The 18,109-nt window shown below is 48.9% G+C and overlaps 1 protein-coding gene across 1 annotated transcript in view; it reads right to left on the bottom strand.

Annotated features, from left to right (window-relative positions):
* The window catches only part of IQGAP3 (IQ motif containing GTPase activating protein 3), a 187,733-nt gene that overhangs the window by 10,824 nt on the left and 158,800 nt on the right, over positions 1–18,109 (bottom strand). Inside the window, exons 35-37 of the mRNA XM_085639704.1 lie at positions 11,349–11,515; positions 10,307–10,408; positions 9,184–9,292 (exon numbers count right to left, since the gene is read on the bottom strand). Coding sequence (XP_085495830.1) covers positions 9,184–9,292; positions 10,307–10,408; positions 11,349–11,515 — 378 coding nt within the window. The remainder of the gene's footprint in view (positions 1–9,183; positions 9,293–10,306; positions 10,409–11,348; positions 11,516–18,109) is intronic.

Here is an 18,109-nt window from a genome sequence, read left to right as displayed (position 1 = left end):
GAACAGGCTGCGGCGGCGGGGGAGGGACAGGGGAATAATAAGGGTCCGGCTCCGTGTCCCAATTAGGGTCCCAACTAGGGCCAAAATTGCCCGGGAAACCGGGCAAGGGCGGTGGTGGAACGAACAGAACCCACTGCGGCGCTGGGAACGGAGCCGTGGGCTGCGCCAGCAGAGGACCTTGCGGCACTGGGGCCAGAGCCGCCGGCGGCAAGGGAGGGCCCTCGGCTGGGACCGCAGAGCCCGAAGGCGCGCCGGCGGGAGCCCTAGGCCTGAAAAGGCGGTACATGTCAGCAAGGAAAGCTTGCACCTGGGCAGGAGTCGCCCATGGACCCGGATAAGGTGGGTAGGCCGCGGGACACACAGGCTCCAAAGGAGCTGCGGGGGAGGTACCCCCGGCCCCCTCGTCCGCATCCGGAGACCGACGGGGGGGACGTCGGAGTGCGAAAACGCTTCTTCGACTTCTTCTCATGACATCTCTTACCAGATTCAGAGTGTGAAGACTTAGACCCAGAGGAGCGATGATGATGGCTCCACGGTCGGTACCTCGATCGACCCCTGGACCTCGAACGGCACAAAGACGACTGCCGGGCCTCCAACAGCTTACGGGACCGCTCCCGTAAGGCCTTCGGAGCCATGGCCAGACAGTCAGAACATGACCGGGAGTCATGGTCACGCTCCAGACAGTAGAGACAGACGCCATGGGGGTCGGCCACCGACATCTACGGTGACAAGCCCCGCAGGATTTAAACCCAGGCATCCCTACGTGGCACCAGGAGTCAAAGACTCAAAAATGAAAGACAAAAAGTCTCAAAAGTTAGTCAAAAAGTGACTAGGGTACGTGGTCTAACCGGATCTGCGCTTTCTGGCGCGGAAAAAGAAAGAACTGAGGTCAGCGCGCATGGGTGGCGCCCAAGTAGTCTCTGACGTCAGCTTGGCGCATACTACGCCAGTGACAGACGCGGAGCCACACAACGCCACCTTCCGACACGCAGTGGTACTGCTGACGAAAACTTTCCAGATCCAGTCGGACGCCTGGGGATATTCTAAGGTAAGGAATCTATCACTAACGTATCTCTTTCAGATAGAATCTCCAACAGGAAGTCCTCTTCCTCAGGGGTGGTCTACATGTCCACCTTATGGTAGGTGGCTGCGCGTTGGATGATGCTGTGGTACGATATACTGTCATCTGTGTGTGAGGCCCTGAAAGGGGTATGTAATAAAAAAGGACCTGTGAGAGGTTAGGTGGCCCACAATGTAGCCTCCCTGGGGCCCCCTAAAACACCAGGGTGCACAGGTGCAAAATCCTCAGCTGGGGAATAAGGGCTAGGGCTGCCTGTGTAAGAGTAAGACTCCGGGGACCTGTGAGGAGAGACTATGGGAGATGGGGGGGGGGGGTGTAGGAGGTTGTGGCGATGGAGGAGAAAGAGGAGTTGGAGCTTTGTCTGGAGAGCTTTTTTTCCTGAGGGAGGTGGGAAGGGGGGCATTAGTGTCTGATGGCTGGACCTCTTCGGAAGCAAAGCTTACGTTTCTGGGGGAAAATCTTGTCTGAAGTGAATTGACAAGACTTCTTTGAGGAAAACAATTTGCAAATTCCGAGCCCAACTCTTGATTGCAGGAGTATACACAGCATGCGTTTCTACAGCTATACATGCTACGAACATAAGATGTAGGGTAGAGAAGCATGTACATCTAGTCGCTAAATTGCACAATGTGAAACCAGAAAACCTGCGATCAATCCTGGATTCCCCATTTGACCTAATTTTGTGATCCTACGCAATTGTTTTGTTTTATTTCACTTGGCCTCCTTTTTCTTCATTATTACACATAACAGCACATTGAATTACAAAAGTTCAGGATGTGCCCTGTACACAACCTTCTCTTGTATTCGATATGATAAACTATATTGTGTTCCATGTATAATGACAATGCAGGCCACCCAGAGGTGGCACATGACAACTGACTTGCCTTCCTATTGGCAAGGTGGGGAGAGACATGAATGCTTCTATATTCATGTTTTAAAACTATTACTTTAAGAAAACAATACTTCTCAATGCACTGACATAAGAAGATGTACTAAAGTGAACAGGTTCTCACGGCTGATGGAATACACTTTTTGCATTTTCAAGAGACTATCATATTTTTATGTTTGCTGCAAGAAGTCTTAAATGAAGATGTTCCTAAAGAATAAGGTACTTACTTACCTTCGGTAATGCCTTATCTGGTTGAGATATCTAGCTGCAGATTCCTTACCGTAGAATTATCCCCAGAGGTCAGACTGGATCCGCAAATGTTTTGAGCAATACCCCGGCATGCCGGTAGGTAGCGTTGTTCGGCTCTGCGTGGCGCTGTAAGTGACGTGTGCTGTGCTTATATATGCACATCCCAGCTCGCTGACCACAGTTACTTTGAGACTTTCCAAGCCAGAAACACAGAGCCACGAAGTACACAGACCACTGGTGTGGAGAACTAGGGCCCTGAAAGGGGAAAGCCTTGCCCCTACAAATCCATTCTCAGAGCAGGGAGGATGGGTGGGTCAGTAGGGAATCTGCTGCTAGACGAAGTCTCTACCAGATAAGGCGTTACCGAAGGCAAGTAACTTGTTCATCTGATAGAGACTTCTAGCTGCAGATTCCTTTCCTTAGAACAGATTCCCAAGCAAAACCTCCCCAGATGTGGGTCTGCAGGGAAGTCCTGCAGGACTGAAAGGACAAACTGGCCATTCCTAAGGACCTGCCTGTGCTGGGTAAACGTGTGCAAGGAACCCCACATTGATGCCTGGCAGATGTCTAGGACCGGACCTCTGCGTGCTAATGCAGTGGTTACAGCTTTAGCTCTGGTGGGGTTGCTTCTTAGCCAACGCGTAGCAGATTATGATACAGAGCACCTTCTGACCGTCCCATCCTTTCTTTGCTCCGACATAGCCCAGGAAGAACTGGTGAAGGTGCTCTTCCTCCTTGGAGGGATGCAGCGGAGTGTAAAAAGCAGGCAGAGTGATAGATTGGCCTACATGAAAGGGAGCAACCACTTTTGGTAGAAAGGAAGCTCTCGTGTGAAGTACCAGATTGTCTGGGTAGATGTTCAAATAAGGAGGCTTGACTGACGAGGCCTGAAGCTCACTAACCCTCCGGGAAGATGTTATAGTCAAGAGACAGGTTGTCTTGATAGTAAGGAGCCTGAGTGGACAATTGTACAGAGGGTCGATGGGAGCGCACATAAAAAAAGTGAGGATGAGATTGAGGTCCCTCTGGGGCATAATAAAGGAGATGGTGGAAACAAATGTAAACCTTTCAGAAACCTATGTACAATAGGGTATTTCAAAAAGGATGGCGGATCAGGCAACCACAGAAAAGCTGAAATGGCAGAGAAATAGCCCATCAGAGTGCCTAGAGGAGAGCCCTGCTAGGCATGGGAAAGGACGAAAAGGGGAACCCTTGAAATTGTGATAGAAAGGTAATCTATTTGTCTTTCTCTACATCATGCCACAAATTTCTTGGTAGACGGATGTCTGGCTGCCAACATAAAGTGACAGACTTCGGGCGGAAGGAAGAAAGCGGTCATCTGTCGCCACTCAATCGCCACACAAGAAGGCAGAGCGTTGACAAGTTCGAGTGGAGAGCCCTCCCCTGCTGCTGCGACAGAAAATTATCCCGAAGGGGCAGTCTGATTGGAGGACCGATTGTCATGCTCAACAACTCGGGAGACCAGAAACTCCATGCCTCTATTCAAAGCCACAAGGATGACTTGGGCTGGTCGTTCCTGATCTAGAGAACCATGGGCAGGAGTGGTATGGGAGGAAAGGCATACAGGAGGCCCGAGCCCTACTCAAGAAGAAAAGCGTCTCCAAGAGAGAGCTACCTTGGAAACTCCAGCGTACAGAACTGCTGACATTCTGCATTGCCTTCGGTGATGAACAGATCTAACCAAGGCTCTCCCCACTGCTGAAAGACCTAGCACTACCTCTGGATGGAGAAGCCATTCATAATCTGCAAGGCATCTGTGGCGGAGTTCACCCACACTGGTGTTCGGAGAGCACGCCAAATGGTGAACCACCAGGGATATGCCCTGCTGTTCCAGACATGTCCAGAAACGTAGGGTCTTCACAAAGAATCCACAACCCCACCCGCCCAGCAAACAGGGCCACATGGCGGGGGTATTATTCGTGAATACTCGCACTAGACTTACCTGAATGGAGGGTAGAAAGGCTTTCAATGCTACTTGGATCAGTGCGAGCTCCAACAGGTTAATGTGGAGTCCAGATTCTGCAGGAGACCAGAGTCCTCTGATCTCCACCTCTCTCAGACGGGCACCCCATACCATAAGTGACGCATTTGTCACTACTGTCAGTTCTAGTTAGGGAATGGATAGGGGTCTGCTGCTGACTCAATCGTGGTTCATAACCCACCACTGCAGGTCCTTTATAGTTCAGTCTGTGATCTGGACCATGTCGGAGAAATTCCCCTGATGCTGCACCCACTGGAGCTTCAGGTCCCACTGCAGATCCTACATATGCCAACTGGCATGCATCACCACCAGGATGCAGGAGGCCACGAGGTCCAGCAGCCACAAAGTTAGTCTCATTGAAATCCAGGATAGAGGCTGAAACATCGGTATCATAGCCTGAATATCCTGGATTCTCCATTTTGGAGGATAGGCCCAAACCTGCACTGCGCCCAGAACCGCTCCGATGAAAGGGAGCACCTGAGAGGGAGTCAGGTGTGACCTCAGCACGTTTATAGTGAATTCCAGAGAATGCAGGTGGTCTGCCATAGTCTGGAGGTCGGAGACGACAGCCTTGGGCGAACCTACCTTCTACAGCCAGTTGTCATGATAGGGGAAGACTGGCACCCCTGATCTCCACAGATGAGCTGCAACCACCACCATCACCTTGGTGAACACCCGAGGGGCATTGGTGAGGCCTGAGGGGAGGACAGCGAACTGAAAGCGGGCGTTTCCCACCGTGACCCCCTGTAGGAATGTGGAAATGTGTGTTCTGCAAGTCCAACAATACCATCTAGTCTCCTGGGTCCAGGGCAGATAGGACCCGAGCTAGCATGAGCATTTTGAACTTCTTTTGGAAGAAACGGAGAGCGCAAGTTGAGGATAGGACTAAGGCCTCCGTCCTTCTTGTGCACCAGAAAGTAGCAAAAGCAGCAACCAGGACCCACTTCTGGCGTCGGGACTCTCTCTATGGCTCCTTTGGCCAAAAGAGCCGTCACTTCCTGGTGGAGAAAGGATAGGCGGTCCCCCATCAGCCTGTCGGAAGTAGGTGGCATGGAGGGAGGGGTAGTCTCAAAGAGAGGGAGTAGCAGCTTTGGACAATCTGAAAAACTCACCTGCCCCATTATGGTAAACGGGCAGTCTAGAAGGGTTTGGAGGCTGTGGCTGCTGGTTGGGGGGTGGGGGGGGGGGGGGGGGGAGGGGGGAGGTTGGTGGGCCGGCCCGATCGCTGGCTACCTGACCCACGGGGTCCACACACAAATTGCAAATCTTGCAAGCTGCGGTGGATGGGCAGAAAAGGCCGTGGCTGTAACCCCTTTCAATGGCCACAAAAGGAGCGAAAGTTGAATGGAGGGTCACGTGAAGCCATGAAAAAAATCCCCAGGGACCTGGCCATAGCTCTGCTGTCCGTAAATCACTCCAGCGCTGAATCCGTCCTGCTTCCGAAGAGGAGAGCCATCAAAGGGCATATCCACGTGTGATGTCTGGACATCCCAGAAAACACCCGTAGTCCTCAACGATGAGTGGCACCGCAGGGCCACTGTCGACAAAACTGCTCAGTCTATTGAGTTGGTGGTGTCTAGTTCACATCTAATGGTGAACTTAGCTGCATCCCTCCCTTCAGCAAGAGCAAGGCCAGGGCTTTCTCCGGGACCATAGGCTACACCGATGCAACTGTATCCAACAGAGCTTGGGAACAGCTGCCCAAAAGGCATGTGGTATTCACCGACCACAATGCCAGGCTGTTGAAAGAAAACATTTTCTTGCCTAAACTGTCCAGCCTCTTGGATTTCGGATCTGGCAGGGCAGTTGGGAATGCAGCATGACTTACGTATGAAGTAGAGGCTTGGACCACCAAGATCTCTGGGCTAGGGTGTTCTGTGAGGAATTTGGGGTCCCCTGGAGCGGGGCGGTGTCAGTGAATAATTTTTCTGTTCACAAGAGCCCCTGTGCTGGGCTTGGACAAAGTCCCAAGCAGGACATCAGTAAGTTCTTTGTTGAATGAGAGAAATGACTCGGAAGGGGACATTCCCAATTGAAGCACTTCCGTCGAGACATTAGTTGTGAGTGCTGCCGCGGGCAAAGCTATGGTCCAGCACCTCAGCCACCCTCCCCACCATGATTGCGAATGAAGCTCCCTCCTTCATAGCCATGGTAGGGGGAGAAAGCATGCCAGTATCTGGAGAAGTGTATAGTCCATTGGCTTCATCCAGATCCTCACTCTAGTCCAGGGAGTCATAAGGCTGGTATTCTTCACGGTCCAGCGTCCTCTCCTATGCTTCCCAGAGTACTAGCCCATAGTAATAGGGCTTAGGCTCCAACCTGGAAGTCATGGTTTTAGTTAGCACAAGAGTAAAGTTGGGCGTTGCCCCTCCAGCTCCATGTCAGAGCCAGGGATGTAAATGGGAATGGCACCGCCGGTGGGCGCCGGCACGGCGCCAGGTAAGTTTGACATGGCACAAATGGCTTCAATCTGGATCAATCTGTAGACCCAAGGGCCTAGTCTAGTGCCGGAGGTGCCAGCGTGGATTCAGTAGGGGCCCCTCCCAAACCTGCAAGGCTGAAGCTGTGCCATAGGGAACGGGCCACCCAAATATGATGTGCATAGCCTCATAAAACTCTCAACTGGGTGGGTGTTGCTCTGGATCCCTGAAACTTGGGGAGGTGTGGAGCCGGCCCAGGCGCTGGCTCAACCATGGAGCCAGGCTTTGATTGATGCTTCCTCATCTTGTCAGCCGACAAATGAGGAGAAGTCGAAGCATGCTTGGACTTCTTCTTGTGGTGAAACTTACCCAAATAACCGGATGGATTCAAGGGCTACGAGATTCTTTGACTTTGGACCGCTTCTTTCCGCTCGACAGGGATCTGGATCATCGCACGTCGAGCCGCCAGGGGCTTGAGGGATCCCTCCCTCAAGGCCTTCGGGTACATCATGTTGCAATCGGAGCAGGCCTGGGGCACGCTCTTGTCACCAGAGGCACACAAGTTGTGGGTCTGTCACGACATTGAGCGGTGACAAGCACAACAGGGCTTGAAGCCAGCCTTCTTGGATGGTATATCCTACCACACCAGGACGAAAAACCTCAAAACACTGACAACATTTCGAAAAAAAGTAGTAAATAAATTGACTAGGGGTAGCTCTTCCCAGATCTGCGCTGAGGTCAGCACGCTGAGGTGGCGCTTATATAGACACCTTGCATGCCTGTTCCGGCATGGCTGACGCAGACAACACAACACGGAGATAAACAACTCAACCTACCAGCGCGCAGTGTGCTGCTCAAGACAAATTTCCGCAAACAGTCTGATGCTTGAGGATAATTCTGGGGTAAGGAATCTGCGGCTATAAGTCTCTACCGGATAGGTGAGATTTAAAGGGGTTGATGTCTTCGGACTCCACCAATGTACAAACTTAGTCCAGCAACCTGCAAAGATGGATTTGGTAGTGGGTTTCCTGGCCACCAAGATGACATTTTAGCCAGCATCAAGAAGGCAAAAGGACCTGATGCTGCTTAATCTGCAGACGTTGAACGGCAGCATTTGAGCATTGGGGTTGAGGACACAACCACCCTGCTGTTAGAGCAGGTCTGAAACTAGGTGGATCTGAAGGTATCCCCCAGAAACCATTGAGAGGGAGATATATAGATATTTCCTGTTCTGGGCCATATCAAAGAGATCTCCAAATAGAAACCCCTAACTTGGAAAAAATAGCCGCCATCACTTCAAGGAGCAATTCTAACTTTGTGGTCCTCCAGTAAGAGACGGATGGCATTGTATGGCCTCACTCTGAGGGAGCTACTAGGTCAGATATTACTGCAAAGGACCCCCTGTCACTCAGTCCAGTTCCAGAGCCAAATCTTCTCCCAACATAGGGTCCATTAAAGTCCGTTGATATAACGGATGGTACTGTTGTCATCAGACTTCAAGAAATGTGTGTGTTAAGGCCACATAGGGACATGCTCTAAATGAATCATGAAATGCCAATGTGCTGTATGCACTTCCACAGGTTAGTGGCTTAGGACATGGAGTAGAAAGTGTGCGAAACTATTGGATTCAATGATGGTCCCAGACTTGCACTTCCTCAAGAGAATCAAGCCTTAGGAGGCAGGCAAATATGGTAAGGCAGCAGGGCGGGTGGGGGGGGGGGGGGCAGGGGGAGTGAAAGGTGGTGTGAAGTAAGAGATGACGTGAAAGACTGGTCTTCACTCAGTGACCAGGACCTGTTCCTGTATAAGGGAGCACGCACGCCTTGAACGTTTTCCAATTTGGTCCCAGCCAGACACTGCGATCTCAGATTTGTAATCGGTAAACTGCTTGTTGTTTATAGGCCACAAATAATCCCTTCTTCTCAAAAGGGAGCTCAATACGAGTCCCCAAGGTCTGGTGGTGGTTCAGGGGGGAGTGGAGGTTGGAGGGGGGGGGGGGGGGGTTAGGTTAGAAAGTGTTCTGGCAGACTTGGTGCCTTGCAGTGGCCCTAGGTTCTGGCCTGGAGCAGTGGTCATCTATTTACATTAAGACAGAAACCAGAATGGGAATCGACTTGCTAACATTTGGTGGCAGTACGGAACAGATTACACCTTCTTCAGCAAGTACAAGCAAGAACTCAGTTCAAGGATCGATATATATTACTATCAAGAAATAGGCGACCTACAGACACAAATCAGGATGGTGAGGGCAAAGAAACTGAAGTGGAAGAGAAGAGTAGGGAGAGGTAGGGTGGGTCGTTAGACAAGAGCCTCTGCCACCGAGAGGAGCAAAAGAAATTTGTAGTGCCACAGACTCCACTCAGTGTGGGTTATCTGGTGTTAGAATAGGCAGGGACAATGATGGAAGGGTTGTGCCTACCAATTCTGCCTCATTCCAGTTTTCACATTCTTTTGCACTCAAGTTACCCTGGCACATTGTGTGACCATCATAGCACACCTTCATAATTTGTTGCACCATGAGTGAATTTGTGAGGCCACTCACCTGATAGTTAAGTTGAAACTTCTCCATATCAACTCCCATGAACTTTGCCTTTACTTGGAATTTGCCAGGCTCATCACAGGGAATTATGTCAAAAATCACATTCCGAAACCTGAAAATACAAGAAACAACCAAGAGGTAAAATCAACCCCAAGACCTGCAATGCTTAAGTGGCTTTCAGCAGTTCAACAGTATATCCTTTGCAAATGTGGGTACCTTGATAGCAATGTAAGCATCAGATCGGTTTAAAGAAAGGACCCGCTGTTAGGCGTCCAGCACACCACAGAGCAACTGCTGCCTGCGCTACCCAAATTCACTATAAAACACTTGTTCCGGTTTCAGAGTGAACCTTTATCAGAACAAAGGCAGACAGCTGCCCTCTGTTCACCCCTAGCACTTCCCATGATGACACCAGATATGGAACAAGACTCCAACACACGTGGAAGATTGCAGCGGTAAATTACATATAGTTCCAGGATGTAATACCTAAAGAAACGAGTCAGATGCACAAACTCAAACACAAATAAATGCACAGCAGAGTCTGCATTCAGTCAACGTACACGATACTAGAGCAGCTGGTCAGTTGCATTCATTAGATAAAACCCAAACAAGGCCTAGTATTAAGCATCACCCTAGATAACACAACGTACCCAGCCACCAACCTGGACCACCTCAGAATGTGACCTCCAGTTGGTATTTATGGCCCTTCGATCAGTAGGACCAAGCATCAAAACACACAATTTTCGACCCACTGTACCAGTATTTTCTGCCCAAGGGATGACTAGCATCACTATTGCACCCAGTGTACAGTATAAAGCATGCCATGTACCTAAAGCAAACTGAATTCCAACACACAACCATAGAGATGTGGCTGCTATTCCCGAATGTTATTTTTAAATTAAACTTGGACTTTTCCTGGTTGCCAAGCCTCTCTGTTCTCCTTTCGATAATCAGAACCTGTTTCAACAGCAAAATATTTTTTTTTGTATTTGGGTTAGCATTTACGCAAGAGAGCCTAACTTGTTCTTGCCTAGTGCTCCTTCAGTGGAGTTTTTAAATGATGTCTGGTTTAAACATAATAAGTAGGAAATAACCACACTGGAAAAACATTGTCAAATTGACTCACTGGCTGATGGGAAGATCCTCTATTTCTAGTAGGACTCCCTTTTCAAAAAGTCTGGCAGCGGTGTAATTGAGCGAAGCCTGCTTCTTGCTCTTCCCGGACATCCTTGGAGTGAAAAAAAATGAAAAATACACTGAGTAAAACAGAACCACTTATGACAACCGCACAGCTGATTAGGTAAACGGGACTGAGCACAAGGTGGACATTCAAATCTGGGACATTCACGCAGAAAGACACTTAATTGGTAGGACCCATGTAATACTTCACTGCTTGCAAAACAGACGAGGCAAATAAATGTCACAGGAAAAAGCAAACAAAATAATAGCTTCTCGCCACATACTACTCTGCAGAGATACTGTAAAGTAAACAGTGGTGGGAGAGCTTTGTGAGTCTGCAGGTGACCTAGAGAACCTGGATTTACTGCAGAGTCAACAGAAAGTGATCTTTTGTTGGCTAAAAATCTATGCACCATCTGTTTCTTCAGGTGGGAGATTACTGCAGGTCACAGTAAAAGAAGAGGAGGTACAAAGAGCCTGCTTGAGATTCAGCGAGGTAGAGTTAGGACAGGTGTAAAAGTACATGCAGACAGGTCTATGAATCAAGACAGTGAAGATCCCCCTTCTTACTAAACCAACATGACCTGCTAAACCCAACATGCAAATCTCTAACTGTTAAAAGCCAAGAGAAAAACTGTCAAGAAGTCAATGGTCAGCTAGTTTGTCTTGTGACATGGCCTAGTTGGGTCCTGTGCTGTGAGTAAAGGTATCAGATGCAAGGAGATGGAGACAACCTAAAGCAAACCGACATTTATTCAGCTCTACATCCTTACAATGTCAAGGGCAATTTTTATCTTTGGACCAGTCATTCACACCAATCAAAAATCCAACTGCTTTAAGGACGGTTGGTATTACGATCAATACTTTTAGCAGTTTAAACACCAACGTCACAAAAATGACTACCATTTTACTTATCTCTTCCATCATTGTGCAAGGAAAGCCTCACACCCTCCTAGAGGATGTAAAGATAATGTAAATCCATAACTTACTTGCTGTTAGCAGCCAAGTTATCCAGACAGGTTTTAATGTATAGGTTGTAGTAATCTATTTGTTCCTCGTAGAATGCAGTTTTGGAATTCAAACCCTGGGAAGTTTGCTTGAGTTTCACCCGTTCATTCCTGCGGTGCTGTCGGTATCGTCTCTGGTTCCTAATTTCCTACAATAAAACACAAAGGCACTGCACGTTATTAAATACATTTGTTTTTTTTTTTTTTTTTTTTTTTTGGAAAACCTTTATTTAACAGTATGCGCAGACAGATACGGGCCTACAACCCTCAGGCCGGCCTCGACAAAAAAGGGCACATCAGCAAGCAATTATACGATTCAGCAGCATATCAGTACAAGCACGAATAGACCAAATTACGTTATACACAATTGTGCCGCCGAGCGCCAGGATGATGAGGTTTAAGTTTTATAAAGTTTTGAAATAAGTCCATAGCAACAGGTCTGGAAGGATCCGAATCAGAGCAATGCAGTTAGGACTATAGTGGGCAACGATCATCAGAAGAGTCAGCAAGCATTATCCGTAAGGTAAGCAATCGCACTCAATGAAATCAGGATAGAAAAGAAGCATATCACATGACGATCCCCAAGCACTACCCACAAGTTCCCAATCCTCCCCTCGACCCAAGAAATAAGAAAGGAAAGAGCAAACGAGAAAAGTAAAGAGTAGAAAGGGAGAAGAGAAAGAGAGAAAAGAAAGAAAGAAAAAGGAGGCCCATAGAAAAAAACCAACAAGGAAATATACCCCCCACCCTACACGCATGCAGAGGCTACGGCCTACCCCCCCTAGCAGTGTGTCTGTCGCCCCAAAAGAGTACCCGAAATGTAGGAGAAGAGAAAGAGAGGAAAAAGAAAAAGAATGTCACGGTTGAACGGAGGAGGGCCAAGGATCTATTCAATGCAAGCAAAATCGTTACCCGCGGTCACCCAACCCCAGGCCCCGACCTAACCCCCTGCTACATGTACCTCCAACAGTCACAAGTCCCAGTCCCAGCCATATACATATCAATGTGCAACAAGAAAACCCCCCTTCCTCAGCCTTGGCCCCTTCGAATCTGCAGTCCAACAGAATCCAATTGCAGTACAGCCAACCTGGACGGGATGGGCCACCATGGAGTCCGTTGCAGCAATCGAGGGGTAAGAGACAAGTCAAACTGGAGCGAAGCTCGATAGTAAAGGACCACAGAATGCGCCACTGCTATGCGGTGGCTAGTACAACAGGGAGCAGGACGATGCATAAATCCCAGAGTAGCGGCCGGCCGATGTACAGGAAGCAAGTCCAGGAGGACGCTCAGAAACGTGGCACCAAAGGACAAAGGAGATGGGCAAAACGGCGGCTGAGGCACAAGCTCCGGCCATACCAAGGGAGCAGGATTGTCAGACTCCTCCAGGGCCGAGCCGAGGAGTACCGCAGCGGGCACTGGGACACGGCCCCCCGTCACTGCCACACACCTCAACTCGGGTGATCCACCTACAGTCGACTGAAGATGTGGCTTAACATGCCGCACTGGAGAATCATCATGGCCAGCTGAAAAAGTCCGATCAAACCGGTCCTCCAAACCAGTGGCAGCGTCGCGGAAGGCCAACCACAGGTCCTCCAGTGCTGCCAGGATGTCGCAAAGCCCCAGCGGTGGATCAAGGATGGAGGGTGCTGTTGCGTCCGCCATCTTAGGCAAGCAAACATCGAGCGCCCCGGGAAGCAAGCCCCCCTCACCAGCCATCGGTATCTGGAAGGTGATAAGCTCCCTGCGGGGCCCCGGTGGTGCAGGAAACGTGGAGGCAGCCGGTCGTGGAAAGGCTTCAAGGACAGGGGAATCTGTGGTGCAGGGAAACCCACCGGCGAGACCAGGGCTCCCGATGCGAAAGATGGCGTCCGCTGCTGTAGGCTGCAACAAAGACGCGATCCCGGCCCTCTCCCAGCTGGGCCGGGATACAGTATGCGGGAGCTGGATACAATGTTGCGAGCGGGGCGCGCTGGGCAGCCGAGCATGGAAAAGGCTGCTGTGAGAATCCCAGCGCCGCGCTCCAGGTCCGGTGCACCGGCTCCTCCCCCTCCACAGCGGCCGCTGCTATCGTTGTCGCCGCCGGCCGTCCCCACTAAACAATGGCCCGGCTGCGACCGCTTGGAAGGCCGGAAGGGAAACCGGGGCCCAACTCCGCCGGGGCAGCTCCGTTTTCGACCGGAGTCAAAGTATCGTGGTCAGGAACGTGGCGCAGGTACGCGTAGGGCTCGGAGGCGCAGGATTCTTGCCAGGATATCGACGAAGGGCGAAAGGGTCGGCGGAGCCGAAGAGCTAGGCGGCCATCTCGGCTGCAGGCTAGGCTCCTCCTCTTAAATACATTTGTTATTTCAGAAATTATGAGGGCTTCGTTGGTCTAGAGAGCTTTGCTATTGGTATATGGTCTGGTGCTTCCTTTGTACTTGTTCTGAATTGTATTCAATTTGTAATTTGTTGTGATTTTATTATAATTAGTTTATTTGATCTTTTGCGCAGTGTTCTGAAGGCCTGGGGGGGGATCAGATTCACAAAGTTTAGGTGTGTGAGCAGGTATGTGTATGAGGTTAAAATGTTCCAACAGCATAGCATAGCCAAACAAAAATTGGCATAGTCAATAGGTCTCGCCTTTGGGACCTTATAAGTGTTTAACCATGCAACAGTTGACGTTATTGCACCAAAGATATTGTGCTGGATAACTAAAACACTTATAAGGTCCCAAAGGCGGGATCTATTGGTTATGCTAATGCTTGTTTTTATTGGAGGCGAGGTGGAGGAGAGGAGCTATCAACAAAACAAAACGCGATTCTATTCATTTTTTTTTTTTTTTTAGGTAAAGAGAAACATGCAAAAGGACAAACCAGCATTGGCAAAACCAATACGTCTGACTTCCATTTTGAGTCATGACTAAACATTGATAGAAAGCGTTCTTCTGAGAAAAAGCATAACCATCGATAATTGCTGTCTGTGTACAGTTTATCTATGAGAGAAGTAATTCAATCTGTGTTATTTTGAGATAAAAAATCTTTTTGTTGCAGTTTTATATAGCGTACACTAAACCCGAAGGTATGGGGCGCTTTACACGAGCAGTAGCTGCGTTACAGACGGACACAATTATTTTTTTAGGCAGAGGGAGATTAATTGATTTGCGCATAATCACAGGGTGTTCCAGCCGCCCCCCAGACTCGAACCTCGTTCCCCAGCTCCAAGATCGGACGCTCTGGCCGTTAAGCCAGACAATCGCTCATGAACGTCAATGCACGCGGATAGGAGGTGGAATTTTGATACACCAAACAGCCAATCGCATTAGGTGAGAGAAAAATACTCCTCTGGGTGACGCCAAGCACCCTGTATACATATTTTAAAGCACTGGGAACAATAGGTTTGCACATAGCTACGCTGTCAGGACAGACCCAAAAATATGCATTATGGAGGCAGAGAGTAACAACTACAGGCCTGCCCTGTCGTGTGAGCTCTTGGGTTTCCAGGGGGATCACTTACAGGCGCAGTGGCTAATAAATCACTGGCCCTGTGCGGTTGTTACCAGCCCAGCTCTACCTGCCAGAGCCTCCTTGAATTTGCAATGTGGCATGCAGTTATTATCACTTCATCACGTTAATGGCCACGGGCAATTAAAGGTATCCAAAGGTTTTAGATAATTGGATGGCCTTAAACAGTGATTTAAAGCTTCACGAATTGAGCTGTGCAGAAACCGAGGGGAGAGGATAACGTGGGGTCAGTGGGCGCATTTTCTTTTACAAGCAAGGGTCGGCAATTCTGGTTCAATAGCTATCAAAGAGGCGCGTTACTTATTTCACTGCAGCGTGTTCAATAAACGCGCCTTGGTTTAAGAACTTCGGGGCTCGCTTACAAGGACAGAAAAAGTGGCGTACGGCAGCGCAAGGGTTTGTAAATCAGCTTTGATTTTTACGATGAAGACACTGGCCCTGATGCCTTTGTATGAATGGAGGGGAAAGAAACGTTCAAGGAGGATGAAATGAGCAGTGATTATTAAACCAATATCCTCCCCTTTTCAGAGACCGATGGTGGGGTCGGGAAACGTCATCAATGTTCGTCCCAGGGGAGGAGAGTCCGCTATCTAAGCGTGGGTAACGGGGAAGATGGGGTTAAGAGGTGCTGCGGGTAGGGAGGGGTGCTGATGGCAAGGGGTATAGAGAGGGGGTACAGAGAGGGGAGCGGGCGTTGGGTGCACCAGGTCGTTAACTACCCGCGCCCCGGGGGAGCTCACGGATCCTTCTTCCTAGTCAGCCTCCCCCTCTTCAATGGCGGGGCTGCGAACCGGACAGCGGAGCAGGCGGGTCTCGGCAGCGGTAAGAGCGCGGACTGCAGCCAGCGGCGAGGCAGCACCGCGTGTGCTGCAGAGGCAGGGAGAGGGAGATGCCTCCACCGGCTGAAAGGAAGCGAGTACTGGGAATTAACATAGAAAGGGGAAAGTTGTACCGAGAGTGGAAACAAGGGAACGAGGGTGAGAGACGGAGATAGGCAGTGAGATCGAAAACAGGAGGAGGACAGAATGGAAAGTGAACGGCTACGAAAACCCCAGAGAGTGGGAAGGAGGAAGACAGAGGGACACAGGCAGGGAGCAAAGATAAGGGGACGGTAAAAAGAACATGCGTGCGCGCTTCATGCTCAAAAACAAGTTTGACGAGAGGCAGCAGGTGGAAGGGAGAGAGGAGCGGGCCTGCGCCGGTTTCCCTTGCGGGAGCCAGCAGGAACCATCTGTTTGTAATTAACAGATGGTTTGAAAGCTCGCTCCCGCAAGGGAAATCGCTAAACGTGCATGCGTTGCCATTCAAAGCAACGCAACGCATGCACATTTTTGCCTGCAAAGCTGAATCGATTACTAAAGGTCTTTTTCCTATGCAGCGCATGCGTGCTGTGTCGGCGAGACCTAAAAACAACATTACTAGACCATATGTACCAGGCCTGTGAATGTAAATGTATTGACTCTGTGAAATTGTTTAGTAAGCATCTTCCAAAGCCAACAGATTTTATGGTCAGACACCCCCGTTTAAAGTTACCATCCAGAAGCCATCTTTAGGGCACGTTTTCACCATTTAAATTCAATCCATGATGGACAAAATGAGGAGAAGAAAGGGAATGGGCAGGCCAGCTAGCAACTGTTGACATTTGCAGTGTTGCAACACATATTGGTTGCTTAGACTAGGAGAATGGACACTTTTCAAAATGCGGAGCCAAACCCCTGGAGGGTGTAGTCCCTGTTGCTCAACAAAGTGGACCAGGCACTGCTATTGGTTTCCCAGAAGACACCCACTCTATATATTGTTCTTAAAGATATCTTTTTAATTGAACTTGGAAGAGCTCTCATCTTCTTTAGGATGAGCAAAGAAGGAAATACAGAAGTTAGAGAATCCATATTCAAACAGCCTTACTGTGTCTTAATTTGAGGAAATTGGACAACACTGGACTAACATTGATAGAACATCACAGACTCGCAGAGACGTGGACCATTAAATTAAGGTTCTGTGCTGGTTCTCCATGGCACGTATGAGATCCGACCCAGATTATGAAAAGTAGGATCCTATTCCATAATTGGGTGTGTATTCAAGTAGGGCAACTACAAACTAGTCAAATTGAACTTCAACTGCACAAACAAAGGTGTAAAACCTTCAGGATTTCTACAGTGCATGCTCGGGACCAACCATAACCTAAACTAAGGGGACGCACCCTGCATGCACACTTCCTGAAGAGCTCCAAACACCCATTTATTCAAAGAGGCTTCCGAATCCCAATCTACCACCGGTCATTACCATCAAATGGAACAAGCATTGGCAAAGCCCAGTGTTTCCCAAACTGTGGTCCACGGACCCCCAGGGGTCCGCGACACATTCTCAGGGGGTCCGCAGGCAGCAGTTTTAAAAGCACTGCAAAGTTCCTTGTAAAATTAGCAGTTTGAGCAACAATAAAAGTGTCCAGATAACACCAGTGATAAATGTACCTGCTAGAGACTTGCGTTTTGTCCAGTGGCAGCTTTGAGTTATCTAATGTAACACAGAGGGTTTATGTGCCTACTGCAAAGAACGTGTACCATGCATTTTAAATAACAGTATTTAATGTGCATAGGCGAGTGGGTTACTGCTTTTGTCACAAAGATTCTTTTGTTACTGTGCAGATCATAAGTGACAACCATAATCTAGCACAGTGACGTATAAACTGTCATCAAAGAGCTGCTTGCAAACTGCATGGTACAAGTTAGTAACTTATGTTTTTCCCCAGCCTTTCATTATCCCAATGCTGCTAAGAAGGTTTATTAGGGTGGAAATACATTTTTGTTAAAGTCAATGCTAACCATTGTGTTATGTTCTGAGTTTTTTGTGCTTCTCCATACCAAGCACTCTTTAAAAATGCCTACCAGTATGGATGACATGTGAATCCTACACCTTGTAGTCCTCTTTACCTTATATAACATTTTCTATACACTGATTTACAGGTATGATGAATTGTCTCTATATGTGTGTGATGGTAAAGTGCTCTGATATCCGACAATGGTATGAGAGATGCTATAAAACAAATAAAACACATGTGAGAGGGGCTATGGAGAGATGAGAGGCACTGTTGGAGGGTGATAATAAGGGAATCATTGAGGAACCCCAACAAAGATTGTTGTATCCTGGTGCACAGTAAGGTCTTCCTTTACTGTTCGTTAAAAGCGAATACAATTCAATATACAATGATAAATGTGTTGTAGCATGCACCATTGTTTCTTAAAT

Source organism: Triturus cristatus, chromosome 12, assembly GCF_964204655.1.
Source record: "Triturus cristatus chromosome 12, aTriCri1.1, whole genome shotgun sequence".
Classification (NCBI taxonomy): Eukaryota; Metazoa; Chordata; class Amphibia; order Caudata; family Salamandridae; genus Triturus; species Triturus cristatus.
The sequence above is the reverse complement of the archived record's forward strand: the minus strand, read 5'-3'. Positions and strand labels throughout refer to the sequence as shown.